The 16996-nt window shown below is 35.7% G+C and overlaps 2 protein-coding genes across 2 annotated transcripts; both read left to right on the forward strand.

Moving 5' to 3' along the window:
• Positions 1 to 1724: 1724 nt before the first annotated feature.
• On the forward strand, positions 1725 to 3024 carry LOC113275586 (protein PLANT CADMIUM RESISTANCE 2-like). The gene is made up of 4 exons (XM_026525120.1): positions 1725 to 1936; positions 2140 to 2211; positions 2369 to 2578; positions 2664 to 3024. The coding sequence occupies exons 1-4, from the start codon at positions 1777 to 1779 to the stop codon at positions 2744 to 2746; spliced, it is 525 nt and encodes a 174-aa protein (XP_026380905.1). The 5' UTR covers positions 1725 to 1776; the 3' UTR covers positions 2747 to 3024.
• Positions 3025 to 5544: 2520 nt separating this feature from the next.
• LOC113275587 (cell number regulator 2-like) lies at positions 5545 to 6790 on the forward strand. The gene is made up of 4 exons (XM_026525121.1): positions 5545 to 5728; positions 5821 to 5892; positions 6051 to 6263; positions 6393 to 6790. Exons 1-4 carry the CDS (start codon positions 5620 to 5622, stop codon positions 6470 to 6472), a joined length of 474 nt encoding a protein of 157 aa, XP_026380906.1. The 5' UTR covers positions 5545 to 5619; the 3' UTR covers positions 6473 to 6790.
• Positions 6791 to 16996: the final 10206 nt, after the last annotated feature.

The following is a 16996-nucleotide window of genomic DNA, read 5'->3' on the forward strand; positions in this document are numbered from 1 at the left end:
GGGTTGTCCTGGGTGTTTCTTTTGACAAAGCTTTGGATTTTCCTGCTTCCTGCGTCTTTTCCATCACGTGTCCTTTTGTTGACAATGAAATCTCGCCGAAACTCGCCTTCTTTACTCACAATACGTCTTTTCTGCATAAGGCATTTCAAACGAAAAACGGGAATATCCGCGTGAAGCGGGTTAGTTGACGAAATACATTCTTCCAGGAGAGGATTAATACACGCAAGTTACAATATACGGGTTAAAGTTTTACTAAAGGAGATCCTTAGTATAAAAACTACGAAAAACCCCCCAGAGAGACGGGTTCGCATGAGATCTAAAGAAAATCGTAAATCCGCGGATTAGAACAATAAATCTTATCGAAGATAAAAGGTGGGTTTTTAATACAATACAGTTAACAAATGATCTATACGGTCCGAGATGATAAATCAGAGCAATCATATGCCAACTTAAAATGAAATCACAGGATAAGATAAATCTTTTACCGGGACGAAGTCCCTGTTTCTAGCGCCAAATTGTGAACACGCAAACCACGAAGGGATTCGAATGCTCACAATCAATCATCATCATCTAAGGAGATTTGTGATGATGATATCCTAGTGTTGATTCATTGGCTCAAAACCTTCGGGTTTATCATAGCCTCATCTAACAACTCCATGCGAGGCGTTTGCGCACGGGATATAAGTACAAGCAAAGAAAACAAAACGTATAAGTAAAGATCCATGGGGCTAAATAAATATAAAGTGCGGAAATGTAAATAAGACCAAGGTTTACGTGGTTCAGCACTAAGGCCTACGTCCACGGGGTTTGTTGTTTTACTATATTCTTCACGGTTACACGAATAGTCGAATGACTTTTGGGTTTACATGTTTCTCTCTTCTAAATGATTAACTTACACTTGCAAACTCTCTCTCTCCTTCCATTCCTGATTCTTCCGATCCCCCTTCCTCTTGGTGGAGACGGGGTATTTATAAGGTTAGAATGTGGGACCCTTCTCTGATGACCGTTGGAACTTTATCTTCTTGTGTCCTTGCGTCTATCACGCAAAGGTCTGCGTTTGCCCCTTGATCCTTCAGAGGCATCCTCGCTCGTTCCACAGGTTGATCGACACGTACACTGCTCAGAGTGTTTAATGTGGGTAGTTGAGGGGTCTGCTCGTGTCAGACAAGTGTCTTCTGCCCCTGTCACGTCCGTGTCAGCTAACTTTCTCTCCACCGTTGATCCTAGCTTCTCTTTTGGGGATGCGATAAAGTAACTCCTCGGGGTTTATTTGGTGTTTCATAGCGCATCATGTTTTGATGTTTTGGCCTGCATGCTTTCCACGTATCTTTTTATATACACGTGTCTGATAGTGAGATATATGTGTACACAATTCAAACTTCTGAAAAACACGTCATGTTTTCTGATCCTAGATTGGAGATGCCACCATTGGTGTAAACTAATCCGAGGCCCCTAATCCGAACCATTTGTTAAACTTGATAATGCAATAGAGACTTGACGGTGACTCTAGTGGTTTGCAGAAGTCATCAAGTCAAGTCAATGATCTAATTTTGTCTTCATTTTGATTATTATACCAGTTGCTCTCTTGGTACTATGTGTTGGAGGGACCAAATGAATTTCGAAGGAAGCAACGAGTCCATTTCCTGATATTTTATACTTCATTTGAACTGAGATCATTGGACTAAGTCCTACATTTTCTTCTATATATGTACCCAACCAGAAAAACGAGAACGAACCCGCTTCAGACAACAATCCTCTCTCTCTGCATCCTTCGAAATGTCTTACTCTACACCACCGCCTCGTGTCCCCATTGTCGACTCTCAGTTCCAGAAATCCCCAATGTCATTTCAGAACCAACCACGGCCACAACCTCAGCCTCAGCCTCTAGTTCCTTGGTCTACTGGCCTTTGCGGTTGTCTTGATGACTGCAGCAGTTGTAAGTTCCTTAGAACTCTTAGTCCCTGAAAACTCTACTGGGTACACTTACACGTTTTTATCAGGATAATTGTGTTATTTTGGTGTTTAATTAGAAGGATTCTGGATTATTAACATAATAACATGCACCAGAGAAACTAAGCATCCATCTAGACTTAAGCCGTGACAGAGTCATCATTGACGCATACATTTATTTTATTGCAGGTTGCTTGACATGTTGGTGCCCGTGCATTACGTTTGGTCGGACATCCGAAATTCTCGATAGAGGATCCTCGTGTAAGATTACGTTACACCAAGATCTAGTTATGGTTGATATTTCTACTCGCAAACCATTATAATGATGATACAGTTACATCTTTGTTTCTTTATTGAATGATACGGGCCACTGGACTAGTCACCATGGTGTTAAAAGTTGAATGTGTTTGACCTGCAGCTTGTGGATGCAACGGAACAATGTATACCCTAATAGCGGTTCTGGGTTGTACTTGGATATATTCGTGCCAGTACCGTGCCAAATTCAGAAAAACCTACAACTTAGAGGGGAACTGTTGCACTGATTGCCTAACTCATTTTTGTTGCCAATCTTGTGCCCTATGCCAAGAATATAGGGAACTCAAGAACAAGGGTTTCGATATGTCATTAGGTAAGTGCATATACCAATTCTCATCTGTATATTTTCCATCATTTTCTATCAATCTTCCATTAATGAATTGATATACGACATTTAGGATGGCATGGTAACATGACAAGCGGCAGAGGGCGAAATGTGGCTTTGACTCCACCTGCTGCATGTGGAAGCATGGAACGATAAAGATACGAAAGGGCATGCTTGGATTGACAATATCCATCTTTTTACGTAAACAGGGTTGCCATTTTGCCACTGATTGTTGGATAAAACGATAAATATGCATCTTGAAAACAGGCAAATTAGGCCCTCTATATTCATTACAAAACTTGTTATCCTATATATAATGCAAAACCGACAAAAAGAATGTTATCCCACACTCAAAGCATTAGCATTGGGGCGGGGTTTTATACCATAAATGTTAGTATTTTTCTCACGCACTGCTGCATAGTAAATGTGATGTTTAAGCATATACTGTGAACTTCCGCGGGTTATTTATATTACACAAAATTGGTCAATTAACCTGATAATGATAATTCCTGGATGAAAAAGACATGTAAAATTTGATACTGTTTAAATGGACGAGAATGTAAAAATAGACAGGATATAAACAGTTTCATCATACCCATTTTCAAATACTTTTTCTTATTTTTAATTTACATCAGGATGCATCCAGTTTCATCCTCACTATTTATTAAGTTTAAGCCATATGAATCCAGTTTCATTCTTGTTATTTTTTTGGTGTCCATTTCATCCATAATAATTTTCACTCGTTCATTAGAACCATGTTTTAAAAATATATTTGGACAAATGACCCGTTTTCCGAATTTATTACTTGTGCGGAAAATTAGAATGAGTGTGAACTGAGGGGATTCTTGTTCCAAGCCGACAGGTACAATATACAATATAATTCTGTAAAACTTACACCTGCCTCAGACTTTTGCTCCGTGTATAAGTAATCTCTCTGATTCTTGTAAACTACACCCTCCATTCCACTGTTAAGTGACCTATTTTATAACTACATTTAATTATAAAGTATGTCATTTAATAGTGGAACGGAGGTAGTACGTTTTATGTGATTGGCGATGGAAGTTGGTTGGCTCATGGCGGCTACTTTATCAATTAATAGAAAGGAATTTCCAACTTTTGTGGGGCCAATTGGATGCCAACTGCCAACATGTTCAATTAGATTTCATGTACTAAGGGCTGGACCACGGGCCATGGTCATCCTCATGAGTCATAAAAGTGACAACCGAGTGAATGATTTTGACTGTATCTGTGGAGCTATCCTAATATATTTTTCCTCAAATTTAGAATGATTTTTTGGACAACATTGTTTTTTTTTGGGATCATTTTTTTTTTCTTGAGAAAAATATTTGAGTTAAAACTAAGTCACTCTGTATCCATATATTTATTTTAATATCAAAATTACTTTTTTTAATTAAGTTAGTGTAATGATTAGTTGAATCATCAGTTAACATAATTGATTAGTGTAAGATTAAATCAAAAAAAAAATTAAATAAATATATAGGTTTTCAGAAAAAAGTTTGGTTAGGAGAAAAAAATTGCGAGGTAACCGAATCTTTGTTCGACTAGGAATTTTTTTTTACGAAATTATCAGACCTTAGTTCGGTTAGGAAAAAATCATGGTCCCCTAAAAAAAACAATGGTGCCCAAAAAATCGTTCCAAATTTAGTAGTAATACAAGGTAATCTTGGGCTTCCATGAAATTTTCACTAACGTAGAGGAACTATGCATTTATCATTTATAGACTTAGGGATTTCTGTTAAATTTGCAAGACTTTCACTTAACAGAAGTCTTGGATATATTCATAGTTAACTAGGCTGTTGTAACCTAGCAGTGGTGTGATTATATACAAGTCTTTGATCGCGTAAAAGTAAACTCGGACAACTGTTACTGCTTTCAGGAATCCGGCCCAATCCAAGTTTTATTGTCGAAATTATTAGGTTGGTGGCCTGGTGGGAGGTATGCACCACCAGGGGCCAGGGCTGCGATTATGAGAGATATTAGCCAACTACCTGAAAGATTGGATTAGAATTGAGCACAACTTAAAATTTGCAAGATAACATTCCTTTTCACCTGCAATAGGAATGTTTTTGAATAACCAGTTATTAGCAATGTTGATAACGTTGCCGATCTCTACTCGTGTCATGGTTGCCGATCTTTGTTTTCTAATTTGTAAGCAAATAATTGTGCCGTACAGGGTTGTTCATTAGAACTGTGGGCAGCAGTTTATTTAAGCCGTGTTCAAATGTCACTAGCTAGTAAACATGTTAGGATTACCAACGAACAAATTTGACTTTCTTATATATAAACTTGTTCATTCAGTTAACTATGATTCTTAAGAGTAGACGAAAATGTCAAACATCCCACAAACTTCCTATCAGCTTCGGCAAACAAAAATTGGATAAACCTAGGACATTAACAAGTCTCCTAACACGGCATCTAGTCAAGTTAAACTTCTTCAAATGCGAGGGGCGTCATAGATCAGACTTACCACCGTTAATGTAGACTATTTCCCGAACTATTTAATCTGGGAAATATTGAATAGTCATGCAAAATGCTTGCAAATAAGCAGTTCTCTATATGGCATATCTAGCGCATCCTCCCATCATCGAAATTTCCATTGAGAATATGAGCTGTTTAGGTAAACACTGTATGAAAAAGAATTTTTTTTTTGCCAAACAACTCGATTCTCTATTTGTCAAACACGGCTTGTTGATAGAAAATTACCACCGATTTTGATTGCCGGCGGAATTGAAAGTCAAATCCAATTATTGAGCAGTCCGTAGACAAAATTCCATTTGAACAGTCCGTAGACAAAATTCCATTATATATATACAAGTTGGTTTTATTTGACTTTTGTTCGATGTTATCAGTGGATTTATAACAGCCGACTAAAACTAAAACTTCTTTAGTATTTTCCTATATAAACCCGAAACCTGCACGAGAAAAAATAAAAACATAACAACCATTACCTCTTCAAGCAATTCATACCATAAAACCCTCTCTCTCTTCTCAATTTTTGAACCTTGGAAATGACTTCATATGATCAAGAAAAACCAATAGCCACTGGTGTTCCGGTCCATGCTCCCATGGTCCCTTGGTCTACTGGTCTTTGCGGTTGTTTTGATGATGGCAACAATTGTAATTCTTTAAATCCTTTGTAATTTTCTATACTTGTTTCGATTTGTTTCAGTTTTACATCGCTAACTAATGCATGCATGTCTGTAAAACAGGTTGCTTGACATGTTGGTGCCCATGCATTACGTTTGGTCAGACATCTGAGATCATTGACAGAGGATCCTCATGTTAGTATTTTTTATCTCGAGATATTTTCATCGTTCGTTTTTCTACAATCATGTTCCAAAAAGATTAAAAAAAAAAAGATTCGAGGTGCCTCTCTCTTTATCGAGACTGTCCGGAGCAGTTGACTGTGGTTTTAAAAGTTGTATGTATTTTGCTGCAGCTTGTGGAGCGAATGGGGCACTTTATGCGCTAATAGGAGTTTTCACAGGTTGTTCTTGGATATATTCGTGCATGTACCGCACCAAATTCAGACAATTGTACAATTTAGAGGGAAGTAGTTGTAATGATTGTCTAACTCATTTTTGCTGCACACCTTGTGCTTTATGCCAAGAATATAGAGAACTCAAGAACAAGGGTTTTGACGTGCCATTAGGTAAGTACATGTAGTTTTTATTCTTATCCAACATTTTCTTTATTGATAATCCTATTTGTCAGAAGTTATAGTTATGAGGCTGAATAAGATCTCGCATTCTTAATCAATATCGATTTGTAATGTATATAGGATGGCATGGGAACATGGAAAGGGACACAGGGGTTGTGGCGACTGCTCCACCTTCGGCGTATGGAAATATGAACAGATAATGATAATCATGGACTGTAAAAGCACAAAAGTTTATGTGTAAAAAATCCGTGATGAAAATGGGGTTTTTCTGGTGCCCGCGGTACTATTGAGGGCAACTGTTTGTTTGTCTTATATTTTTTATTCAGTATATAAGTAGGATTAACGGGATGTACCTAGCAAGTTTCTATGTCAGTTTGAATTTAAGGTAACGTTTGTGGTTGCAAATGTTTGCTTCTCTGCTACTTTGGAGCTGGATCAGGCTGGTTTGGCTTTGAGTTGGGTTATCTATGGGATTGTTTATGTGCTTGTTCCCGTTACGGGGGCGGCATGGTTTATTAGAAGGGCGGTATTCTAATAGGACAAAAAGGGTCATTACATGATCATTCAAGGTGTCCCTTATTAAAAAACTGGAAATGACAAATTAACCCTCATAATTGATAACCTAGTTTAGTAATGATAATCAAGTTTAATGTTAATGTTAATGATTAATTTCACTTATATTAACTCAAAATCAAAACAAAATCATATTTTAGAGTTTTAAAAAAAATGGAGATGGTAGAGAAGTTTTAACCCAAGGTGAAGGTCAATCTCAATCAATTGAAGAAATTAACCAACAAAGTGAAAACCCAATGCCTGAAAATGACCAGGTATACTTCTAAATTAGTCTCAACTAGCTTTTTGTTGCTCAAATACGTAAAAAAATTCAATTTCTTACATTTTCAGAGCTAATTACGGTTGGCATTTTGCTCGTAACCAACCGTAATTCATAGTTACGGTTCGTAAAAGATGAACTACCAACCGTAACTGGTTAAATTTGGGGAAAACCCAATTGTAAAACCAGTTACGGTTGGTAACTAAATGCTCGATACGAGCCGTAACTCAGTTACGGTTGGTAACCAAATGCTCGATACTACGGTTGGTAAATAAAAATGGTTACCAACCGTAACTGAAGAAAATTCTCAGATATAAGAACATACGGTTGGTAATTGAACTATTACCAACCGTAACAACATGAAATTATCCAGTTACGGTTCATAATAGAGTTAAAATCAACCGTAACTCACATAAACCCGGAAATTTGAATTTCAATTTTCACCTAAAACCTTAATTTATGATAGAAATTAAACTTCAATCGAACAAAATAAACTAAACCCTAACTGGATTTTTCATAACATACCTCATATAAGTCATTATACTTGATTAATTTTCGAATCGCCGATTAATCGAAGACAATGAAATTTTGAGTTTTAATGGAGGTTACGGTTGATGGGAGGAGAAGAGAAGAAGAAAGAACATATTTTCAATTTAGCTTTGATTTAGGTTAAAACATGGGGAGGGTAATCTAGACAATTTACAAAATCATTTGGACACCTCCTAACCAATTAGAGGGACACTATTATCACACTGCCGCCCCTCTAATAAACCATGCCGCCCCTAGTGCCAAAGTATTTTTGTAATTTTTTCCTAGTTACACATACGTTTTTGAGAAAGAAAAATGTCAAAATATATTAAAGACAAACTTCAGAAAACTGGCCGGATAGGGCATAGGGGTATACAAAAATTTAAGTGGACCTGGTTGAGAGGCTAAGGAGTGTTTAAACGGAGTAGATACCTAGCTACCCTTACAAAATTCTTATTCTTCCCAACCTCAAAATTGTTCATTTTCCTTCCCCAACTGACAACAACTACTTCTAATTTTCCATCGTTTTCTTCCCTTTCTCTATCATTAAATCTCAAGAAAAAGTGGTTGATTAAAAGTAGCCCCTTATTATTATCAAATTCAAATGAATCCCTTTTCTTTCCCAACCTAGCGATTAATATTTTATTTTGTTGTTTGAATGTCAAACGAGGTCAAAAAAATTTGAAATTGTTGATTTGCAGTTTTATAATCGTCAGGGTATCTCTTCATTGACCTTGACGACTTTTCAAGTTTTTATTTCGGACGTCATCTTCTTAGGATGAATATCGTGACGATTCCATCTCTGAAATTAATATTCACAGGGTCATCATGATATTCATCCCAAATTTTGACGACTAGTTGACAGATACGATTAGTCGTCATATTATGAAAATCTAAATCAAACCGACTAACATAGTCAAAAATTTATTTTACCTGTGTTCCATTTTGTAATTAGTCGTCGGGGTTTTCAAAACCTAACTTACTGACTAGATTATATTCGTCACTTTGATACAATTTCGACCCTGACGACCAACAACTGCCAAAAACCAATTTTCCTGTGTCTATTTTTTCTTTTAGTCGTCATGTTTTTGAAACTATAACCATGAAAACTTCTAGTAATATTTAGTCGGCATGGTTGAAATAAATACAACATGACGACATTTGATTGGCGATTAAAAGTCGTCATTTTGTTATTATACGATCATGACGATCATGCCTGGTCGGCATGTTATCGTGCAGTCGAGCATGACACTTTTCATGGTTGAAAATCCTGAAAGTGTTAATTCTTTATTTAGTTTGAAATACTAAACCTACAGAACCCTATTCATTTCCATCTTGAAAAGTGTTTGACTAGAGTAACTTTCGTTACAAAATTCTCAAAAACCAAAAGTTTTCTGAAAAAAATTTTTCTAACAAGATTCACAAGTTAAATCTAAAAAAAATAACAATCAAAATGTTTACTAAACAAATTTTAATCTAACATCATAAATTTAATTAATTCAATAGATTAGTGCTAATTAATATGGGGCCATTACCAAAGTGTTAGAGCATTGCTCTGTTGAACCCACCAAGCGGTTGTATGTCAAGTTTAGTTGTCATATTTTAGTATCAAAAACTTAATTAGAGTCGCCTGATTAAATGTACTAGAGTCAACTTCGTTTAGGCTAGACTAAAAAGTCTAGGAATATTGAGACATACAAGTATTACTATGAAGTCCTAAAGATCGGAAGACGTATAGACTACAATGAAGATATCATCCTTCCACTTGAGGTTAGTGATACTAACTTGACTTGTTTCCATTCCTATAGTTGTTTTCAAGTCATTTAAGATTGAAAAAATAACATGCGAGGTTATATTTAATACTCTAGTATTATACTTGGTTATGTTATCATGATCAAAGTATCAAGGAAAAATATTTGATTATGAAGTATAAAGTTTAACTTTGGAATTCGTAAATGAGACATCGACATAATATATGTAACTGGTTACTTGATTGTGTATTGGATATTAGGTGTGATTTCACCCTAGGAAACTATGCTTGATTACATATACGAAACTTGTTTCGTAATCGAAAATAAATCAATACGCGTTTTGGTCCGGTTTTCAATGAAGATCTATTGGATGACCAATTCGAACTTTTGTAAGAACTTTCATTTCGTAACCAATATGTTAGACCGACGCCATAAGTGTTAGAGCACTGCTCGGTCGAACTCGCAAGCTTTGCTATCTCAAGCTTCTTTGTCAAGTTTAGGTGATCAAAACTATAAGTCTTGATTTATAGTCTACTTATAGCTATATTTCGGACTAGGATAAAATGTGTAGTTGAACTTTACACTTCACAACGTTCATCGATTAAAGACGAAGATCTATTGAGGAGATCTTAGAGGAACTTCATCAACAAAAGGTATGTGGAGACTAAAATTTATCTATCACTCAGAAGTCTATTATATTATATTATATCTCCTATTGAGACTAGGTCGTATAGCTATATAGACTTTACATTATGCACATGTTATATTTCGAGTTGAGTTTATCTCGTTTATATCTTTCTCGAAATATGTGTTGGAAGTTTTTTGCTTTAGCTACATTCATCATTATTCTTGACGAGTTTAGTTGGAAATTATTTATTTGTTGGATACTAAATAATGAGTCAAAAGATGATCATGTGAAAATTGTTTTGAAACATCTTACATGATTTGTGTGAGATAGTCATTTGATGTCGACCCGGAATGTTTCGTACTGATCATTCGATCACTTGAAAATTACTTATAAGATAATAGTTTGTGTGAGACAGCTGTTTTCGTCTTCTAAGGATGTTTCAATGATTGAAATGGGAGTTTAGAACAATTAACCATAGTCTGCATATAACACAGTATGCATACTAGTATACAAACTGTTGTAGTATGATATAGGTCCAGGAACCAAGTTTTCATACCAGTACGCAAACAGTTTTAACTGTCAAAGTTCCGGAACCAAGTATGCATAAAGGTTTCACCTGAGTTAGGTCCAGTACTACAGTATGCATACCCGTTTGGAAACTGTCGGATAAGACCAATGTCCAAAACTTAAGTTTGAGTACCCGTCTGTAAACTAAGTTGGTTTATGTTCTAAAATCGGTTAATTATGATTTCTTACGCATGAACAAATACATATATATAAATTAAGGAATGCAATCTTTGCAAACCGTGGCTTAATGTTCATGAATTGATTCCGTTGAATCAATCCGATTTTGTTTCAATTGTGTCTTGTATACTTCTATGAGAATGTAAAAAATTGAACAACTCTATGAGTAACACAATTATATTCATTTGATTATCGTTTGATCCAGAAGTGTTAGATTAATGTGGTTAATAGAAAAGTGTTCATATGGCTAATTTCGGTTAACTATTGTTGAGAAAACTCAATATACACGTTTAGATACGGTTACCCATATCTAAATGAAGGTCTATTTCATTTGTGTGTAACAAGATAATGCCATCTAATAGTGGAGAGATATTGCTTTAGTTTTAAGCAAACTTAGCTTAAATCTTAAATAAGGTTTTCATCTAACGCTGAATATTGATTGCTTTGTTTGAAAGATATCAAACCCTGATTTGAAGACTATATAGGGGAGTACTCTAGCAACTGGGAAACCTAATCCCCACACCTCATGTGTGATACTAGTTGCTTACTAGAGTCGATTCTCCTTTAACCTAGGTTTTTCCCAAAACCATTATAGGTTAACGACTTAAAGACTTCATTAGAATTATGAATCCAGACCCAACTATTTTCTCTGTAGTTGCGTGTTCTGATCTTACTTGTTCTATCGTATTGAGTATAATCTTCTCTAATATTGGCTCGAGATTCATCTCTGATAGGTAAGATATAAAAAGTAATCACAAAGCTCTTCATCTCATTCTTTGTGATTCCACAATAACTTATTCTACTACCATACAGTTAAGTTACTGTGAAGTGATTGATATTTCTAGGCCGTTCTTTAGGAATATAAGCCGGATTATCAATTGGTTCATGTTCACCTTGATTAATCAAAAGACGGAACATAAACTTCGGAGGTATTTCTTTGGGGGACAGATTTATCTATCAGAATAGACTTTTTTGTGGGAGACAGATTTGTTTATCAAGTCTTCGACTTTGGGTCGTAGCAACTCTTAGTTGTGGGTGAGATCATCTAAGGAAATCAAGTGCGTAGAGTCGTACTAGGATTCAGAGTCGTAAGGAATGTGATTGTATATTAATAGGTGTGATATTGGTTAGGGATCAACTACATTCCAGTACGAAGTTAACTTGTAGTAGGCTAGTGTCTATAGCGACTTAATACAGTGTGGTGTTCAAATCTGGACTAGGTCCCAAAGATTTTTCTGCATTTGCTGTTTCCTCGTTAACAAAACTGCTGGTGTGTCTGTGTTATTTCTTTTCCGCATTATATTTGTTTATATAATTGAAATATCACAGGTTGTGTGTGGTTCAATCAATTGGTAAATACGACCTTTGGTTGTTGATTTAAATTGGTTGACACTTGAACATTGGTTTTTGATACCGTTCAAGTTATTTCTCATATTAATTGGGCTCACAGATTTCTATCTATTCGATTGCAGAAATTGAGATATAACTCTTGGATGTTTTTCCTTAATTGAGTCTGAATGTCTAGTTGATTCTCTTGGAATTACATTGGAGTTAGTCCATACAGATTGTCGAACGAAATATTGGGTGTGGTTGCTAGACTCCCGTTTTTTCAATTGGTATCAGAGAAGGCAAACTCGTTAAGACCTCATAAGTCTGTGTTTGTAGCAATCTGATTCTGTGGACAGAAGTTTATCTCAAACTAACGCATGGGCTTACCTCAAAGGATAACTCCTTATTAGATTCTTCTGAATCCCGAGGTAGAAATCTTGTGATATCAAATTCTGATAACATTCCCTCTAAAGTGATAATTGACACTATGTCAGAATCTGAGATAAAGCTCACCAGAACCTTAAAAAAGGCTGCTGAAATTTTTGATGTTCAAGTATCTAAAGTTAGTTCTCTTGAGAAAAAAATTGCCCAGCTTACTGATGTACTTGAGAAGTCTCTTGATAGAGAACGTGAAATCTATAGCATTATTGAGTCCTTTTCTAACAATATCGAAAATCTTGTTCAAAAAACTACTCTACAGCGCGAAAACATTAGTATGCTTGAAGATACTGTTAAAGAAGACTCAATTAGAGAAGAACGTTTGATCAAAACTCATTCATCAGAATTGAACAGTTTTCGTGTTGAAAAGGAGAAACTTGTTGCATCTCTTTTACTAGCCCAGGAACAGTACGTTTCCTTGAAAAGGGAAAACTCTGCTTTAGTGAGTAAGTATTCTTCTATACCTGTTTCTAGTATTCACGTGGTATTACATGGCATGAAGAAAAGTACTCCTAAGTAATTGGTTGCCAAGAAACGTTTGCGTGACTTGCAAATTTCCAAAAAGGCTTTGAGACTAAAACAGGATCCTTCCGATGTTTCTTGTCCACGAACCTGTTCATTCTGTGGGAAAAGAAATCATCCTGCATTACAATGTTTTGCTAAAAAGAAACAGATTTCTGATCTTTAAAATCTATTTCTTTTTACTGTCAACAGAGTAAATTGTCTAACGATATCTACAATGGATTTCATTCCTGCAGAAAACCAGAACTCTCATAAAGGCGGTTTCCATGGCCACTCTTCTAGAAATCTCTACAACAATCGTGCCACTCATTGTGTGCAAACCCTTTTGTCACAAATATACACATTCCCAGTGTTTATGAGAATAAGTCTGGTAGACCTAACTCTAGGAGATGGAAGTCTCACAATTCTGATCCTATGGAACCAATCTCTAGAGGTCCTAGACTAAATCCACGAAAAAATCCTTATGTTGGATATTCAAAAAGGTTCATTCTCCTGGAATAAGATATAACCGAAGGAAGGTATGGAATACACCGCACAAATGCTCAGAAGGTATTTACAACTCTTCCCTAAGTAGGTAATTTCATCCTTGTATATAACTTGAGAGTTGCAAGGATGATATTTGCGGGATGCTCAAGTTCGTTGTATATTATCGTCTGATCGAATTGTTTGTGTTAATAAAGTTTTCTCCATTTACAAGTTGAGTCATGTCTTGACTCCTAGTAACTAATGTATCTGTGTCTGTGTGCTCTAATTTGAAGCATCTTCTAAATTATTGAACCATGAAAAGGTATGAGATATTTGAAAACAAAGTGTACCTCCTTATTTTGGATCTTTTCTGATACATTAACTTTCTGTATCTGGTCCACCAACTTCCGTCTCTTCTTCTTGAGTGCGTAGGGTTTTACTTAAGGAGGGTTCCTTCTCTTGTTCTCGAACATATATATAGTGTTCCTTTCATCCCTTATAATAATAGAAATTATAGAGAACTCTTCAAGATCTCAGGAAATTGTGAATCTTGATATGGACGAAGACATAAAAGGATGCAGTTCGGTTCAAGAACTTGTCTTGAAAAAGATGGTTGCAAGGAAGGAGTACAACTCCTGGATTGGTGAATCTGTCAAGGATTTAATTATTTTTCAGAATGACTCAAAGATCGAATTTGCAAACCTTTAACTGCAAACAAATTAGTTCATTGATGGTCAGACCAAAATCCTTGAAAATCAAAAGGTCTTGATACAGAACCATAAGAAACTCATCTATGACTGCATCAAAGCCATGTAACTTGCTCGTATCGTTGATCGGAAGGTGAATGTTCTAACTTGAAAAAGTGGGGGTCTAACAACCACACCCAATATTTCGTTCGGAAATCTGAATAGACAAATTCCAATATACTTTCAAGAGAATCAACTTGACAGTCAGACTCAATCTATAGAAAAGTATATCAAAGAGTTATATCTCAATTTCTCAATTCAATCTGCAATCAAACAAATAGGAATTTGTGAGCCAGATTGAATAAGAGAAATAACTTGGACGGTATCACAAACCAATATCCAAGTGTCATTCAATTCAATCAACACCCAAAGGTCAGATTCAATAACTGATTGAACTTAACAGATAACCTGTGATATTTCTATTATATAACAAAATATAATGCGGAAAAGAAATAACACAGACACCAAAAATTTTGTTAACGAGGAAACCACAAATACAGAAAAACCCCGAGACCTAGTCCAGATTTGAACACCACATTGTATTAAGCCTCTACAGACACTAGCCTACTACCAATGAACTTCTGACTAAAATGTAATTAAGCTCTAATCAATCTCACACTGATCAAGGTACAATTGCGCTCATTACGTCTCTGAACCCCATCAGTATTCTATGCACTTGATTCCCTTAGCTGATCTCACCCACAACTAAGAGTTGCTACGACCCAAAGTCGAAGACTTGATAAACAAATCCGTCTCATACAGAAAAGTATATTGGAATAGATAAATATGTCTCCCACAGAAATACCTATGAGTTTTGTTCTGTATTTTGATAAATCAAGGTGCACATGAACCAATTGATAAACCGGACTTATATTTCCGAAGAACAGCCTAGTATTATCAATCACCTCACAATAATATTAATCGTATGGAAGCGAAACAAGATATTGTGGAATCACAAACGATGAGACGAAGATGTTTGTGACTACTTTTAATCTTACCTATCGAAGATAAATCTCAAGGAAATCTTAGCAAAGATAATACTCAATCACGATAGTAAACGTAATATTAGATTACACAACTACAGAAAAATAGTTTGGTATGGCTTCACAATCCCAATGAAGTCTTCAAGTCGTTAACCTACAGGGTTTCGTGAAAACCCTAAGGTTAAAGGATAATCGACTCTAGTCGCAACTAGTATCACACAGGAGGTGTGGGGATTAGGCTTCCCAGTTGCTAGAGTTCTCCTTTATATAGTTTTCAAATCAGGGTTTAAAATCAATGTTACCTTGGTAACAAAGCATTCAATCTTCACCGTCAGATGAAATCCTAATTAGATCCAAGCTAATATCTTTAAGCCATTAGATCGAACTTAGCTTGTTATACACAATTGAAATGTGTCTTCATTTAGGTTTGAGTAAACGTGTACACTAGGTTGGCTCAACGGTAGTTAACCAAGGTTATCTATATGAGCACTCTCATATCAACCTTATTCATCTTAACCACAACTAGTTCAAATAACTCACATGAAACTAGTTACAGAGTTGTTCAATTGCTATATTCTCATAGAAGTATACAAGAACACAATTGAAGCAAAATTTGTTTGATTCACTCGAATCAATTTATGAACATTATAGCCACGGTTTGCATAGAATGCATTCCGTATTATTTAAATGTATTAGTTCATGAACAAAGCGTAACTATAACTTTAACCACTAAAGTAAGCAAACGGGTACGCATACTTAAAGTAGACGGACTGAGTTTGGGTTCTCTAGTATGCAAACGGGTACGCATACTTCCAAACACAGCAGAAATTCCTGGACCCAAACCCTTTGCCATTACGCGTACGGGTATGTGTACTTAGGCTCTGGAATTTCTCAACTAACAGGTACGCATACGGGTATGCATACTATAGTTCCGGTCATGGATCACATATATGCAAGCACGCATACTATGTTCATAATCCAATTAATGTTCAGTGTTCTGAACTCTATTTCAATCATTAAAATATTCTTAGAGGATGAAAATAGCTGTTTTTCACGAACTATTAGCATCAAAGCAATTTTCAAGTTATTTAAATAATCATAACGAAACATTCCAAGTCTACACCAAATGATTGTATCACACAAACCATGTAAGATGTTACTCGGCGATTTTCACATGATCATCTTTTGATTTTTTCCAAGAATATAAGATGAACTTGGTTGAAGCAAAAGCTTACCAACACATATTTCGAGAAATATGTAAGCGAGTTAAACCCAACTCGAAATCTCAAATGTGTATAGTCGAACACTATATAGTAATACGACTTTTGTCTCAATATAGGAGATAGTGTAGAAATAGACTTTCCAAGTGATAGATGAGTTTTAGTCTCCAGATACCTTTTGTTGATGAAGTTCCACAAGCTCTCCTTAGTAGTTCTTCGCCTTCAATTAATGAACGACGTGAAGTCTAATGCTCAACTACACAATCTATCCTAGTCTGAGACACCACTATAAGTAGACTAGAAATCAAGACTTATAGATTTGATCACTAATATTGGCAAAAAAGCTTGAGATAGAAACGCTTGCAAGTTTGACCGAGCAGTGCTCTAACATAACTCATGAACATGGAGTTTTTACGGTCAAAAGGATCAAGGATATCGATAATACCTTTTATTATGGAGTCATGGAGAGGTATGATATTATCAAAGAAGTCTGATCTTTTTATTTTGTCTAGGAAACTTCTTATGGTAATTTATTCTT

The sequence above is a fragment of the Papaver somniferum genome, chromosome 4 (assembly GCF_003573695.1).
Source record: "Papaver somniferum cultivar HN1 chromosome 4, ASM357369v1, whole genome shotgun sequence".
Classification (NCBI taxonomy): domain Eukaryota; kingdom Viridiplantae; phylum Streptophyta; class Magnoliopsida; order Ranunculales; family Papaveraceae; genus Papaver; species Papaver somniferum.

What these genes read in the sequence shown, in the direction of transcription:
- LOC113275587 (XM_026525121.1), top strand. Translation starts at nt 5,620, where the DNA reads ATGACTTCATATGATCAAGAAAAACCAATAGCCACTGGTGTTCCGGTC. An exon ending in TTTTGATGATGGCAACAATT is followed by an intron (nt 5,729 to 5,820) that starts GTAATTCTTTAA and finishes TCTGTAAAACAG; the next exon opens with GTTGCTTGACATGTTGGTGC. An exon ending in GGGTTTTGACGTGCCATTAG is followed by an intron (nt 6,264 to 6,392) that starts GTAAGTACATGT and finishes TAATGTATATAG; the next exon opens with GATGGCATGGGAACATGGAA.
- LOC113275586 (XM_026525120.1), top strand. Translation starts at nt 1,777, where the DNA reads ATGTCTTACTCTACACCACCGCCTCGTGTCCCCATTGTCGACTCTCAG. An exon ending in TCTTGATGACTGCAGCAGTT is followed by an intron (nt 1,937 to 2,139) that starts GTAAGTTCCTTA and finishes ATTTTATTGCAG; the next exon opens with GTTGCTTGACATGTTGGTGC. An exon ending in TCTCGATAGAGGATCCTCGT is followed by an intron (nt 2,212 to 2,368) that starts GTAAGATTACGT and finishes TTTGACCTGCAG; the next exon opens with CTTGTGGATGCAACGGAACA.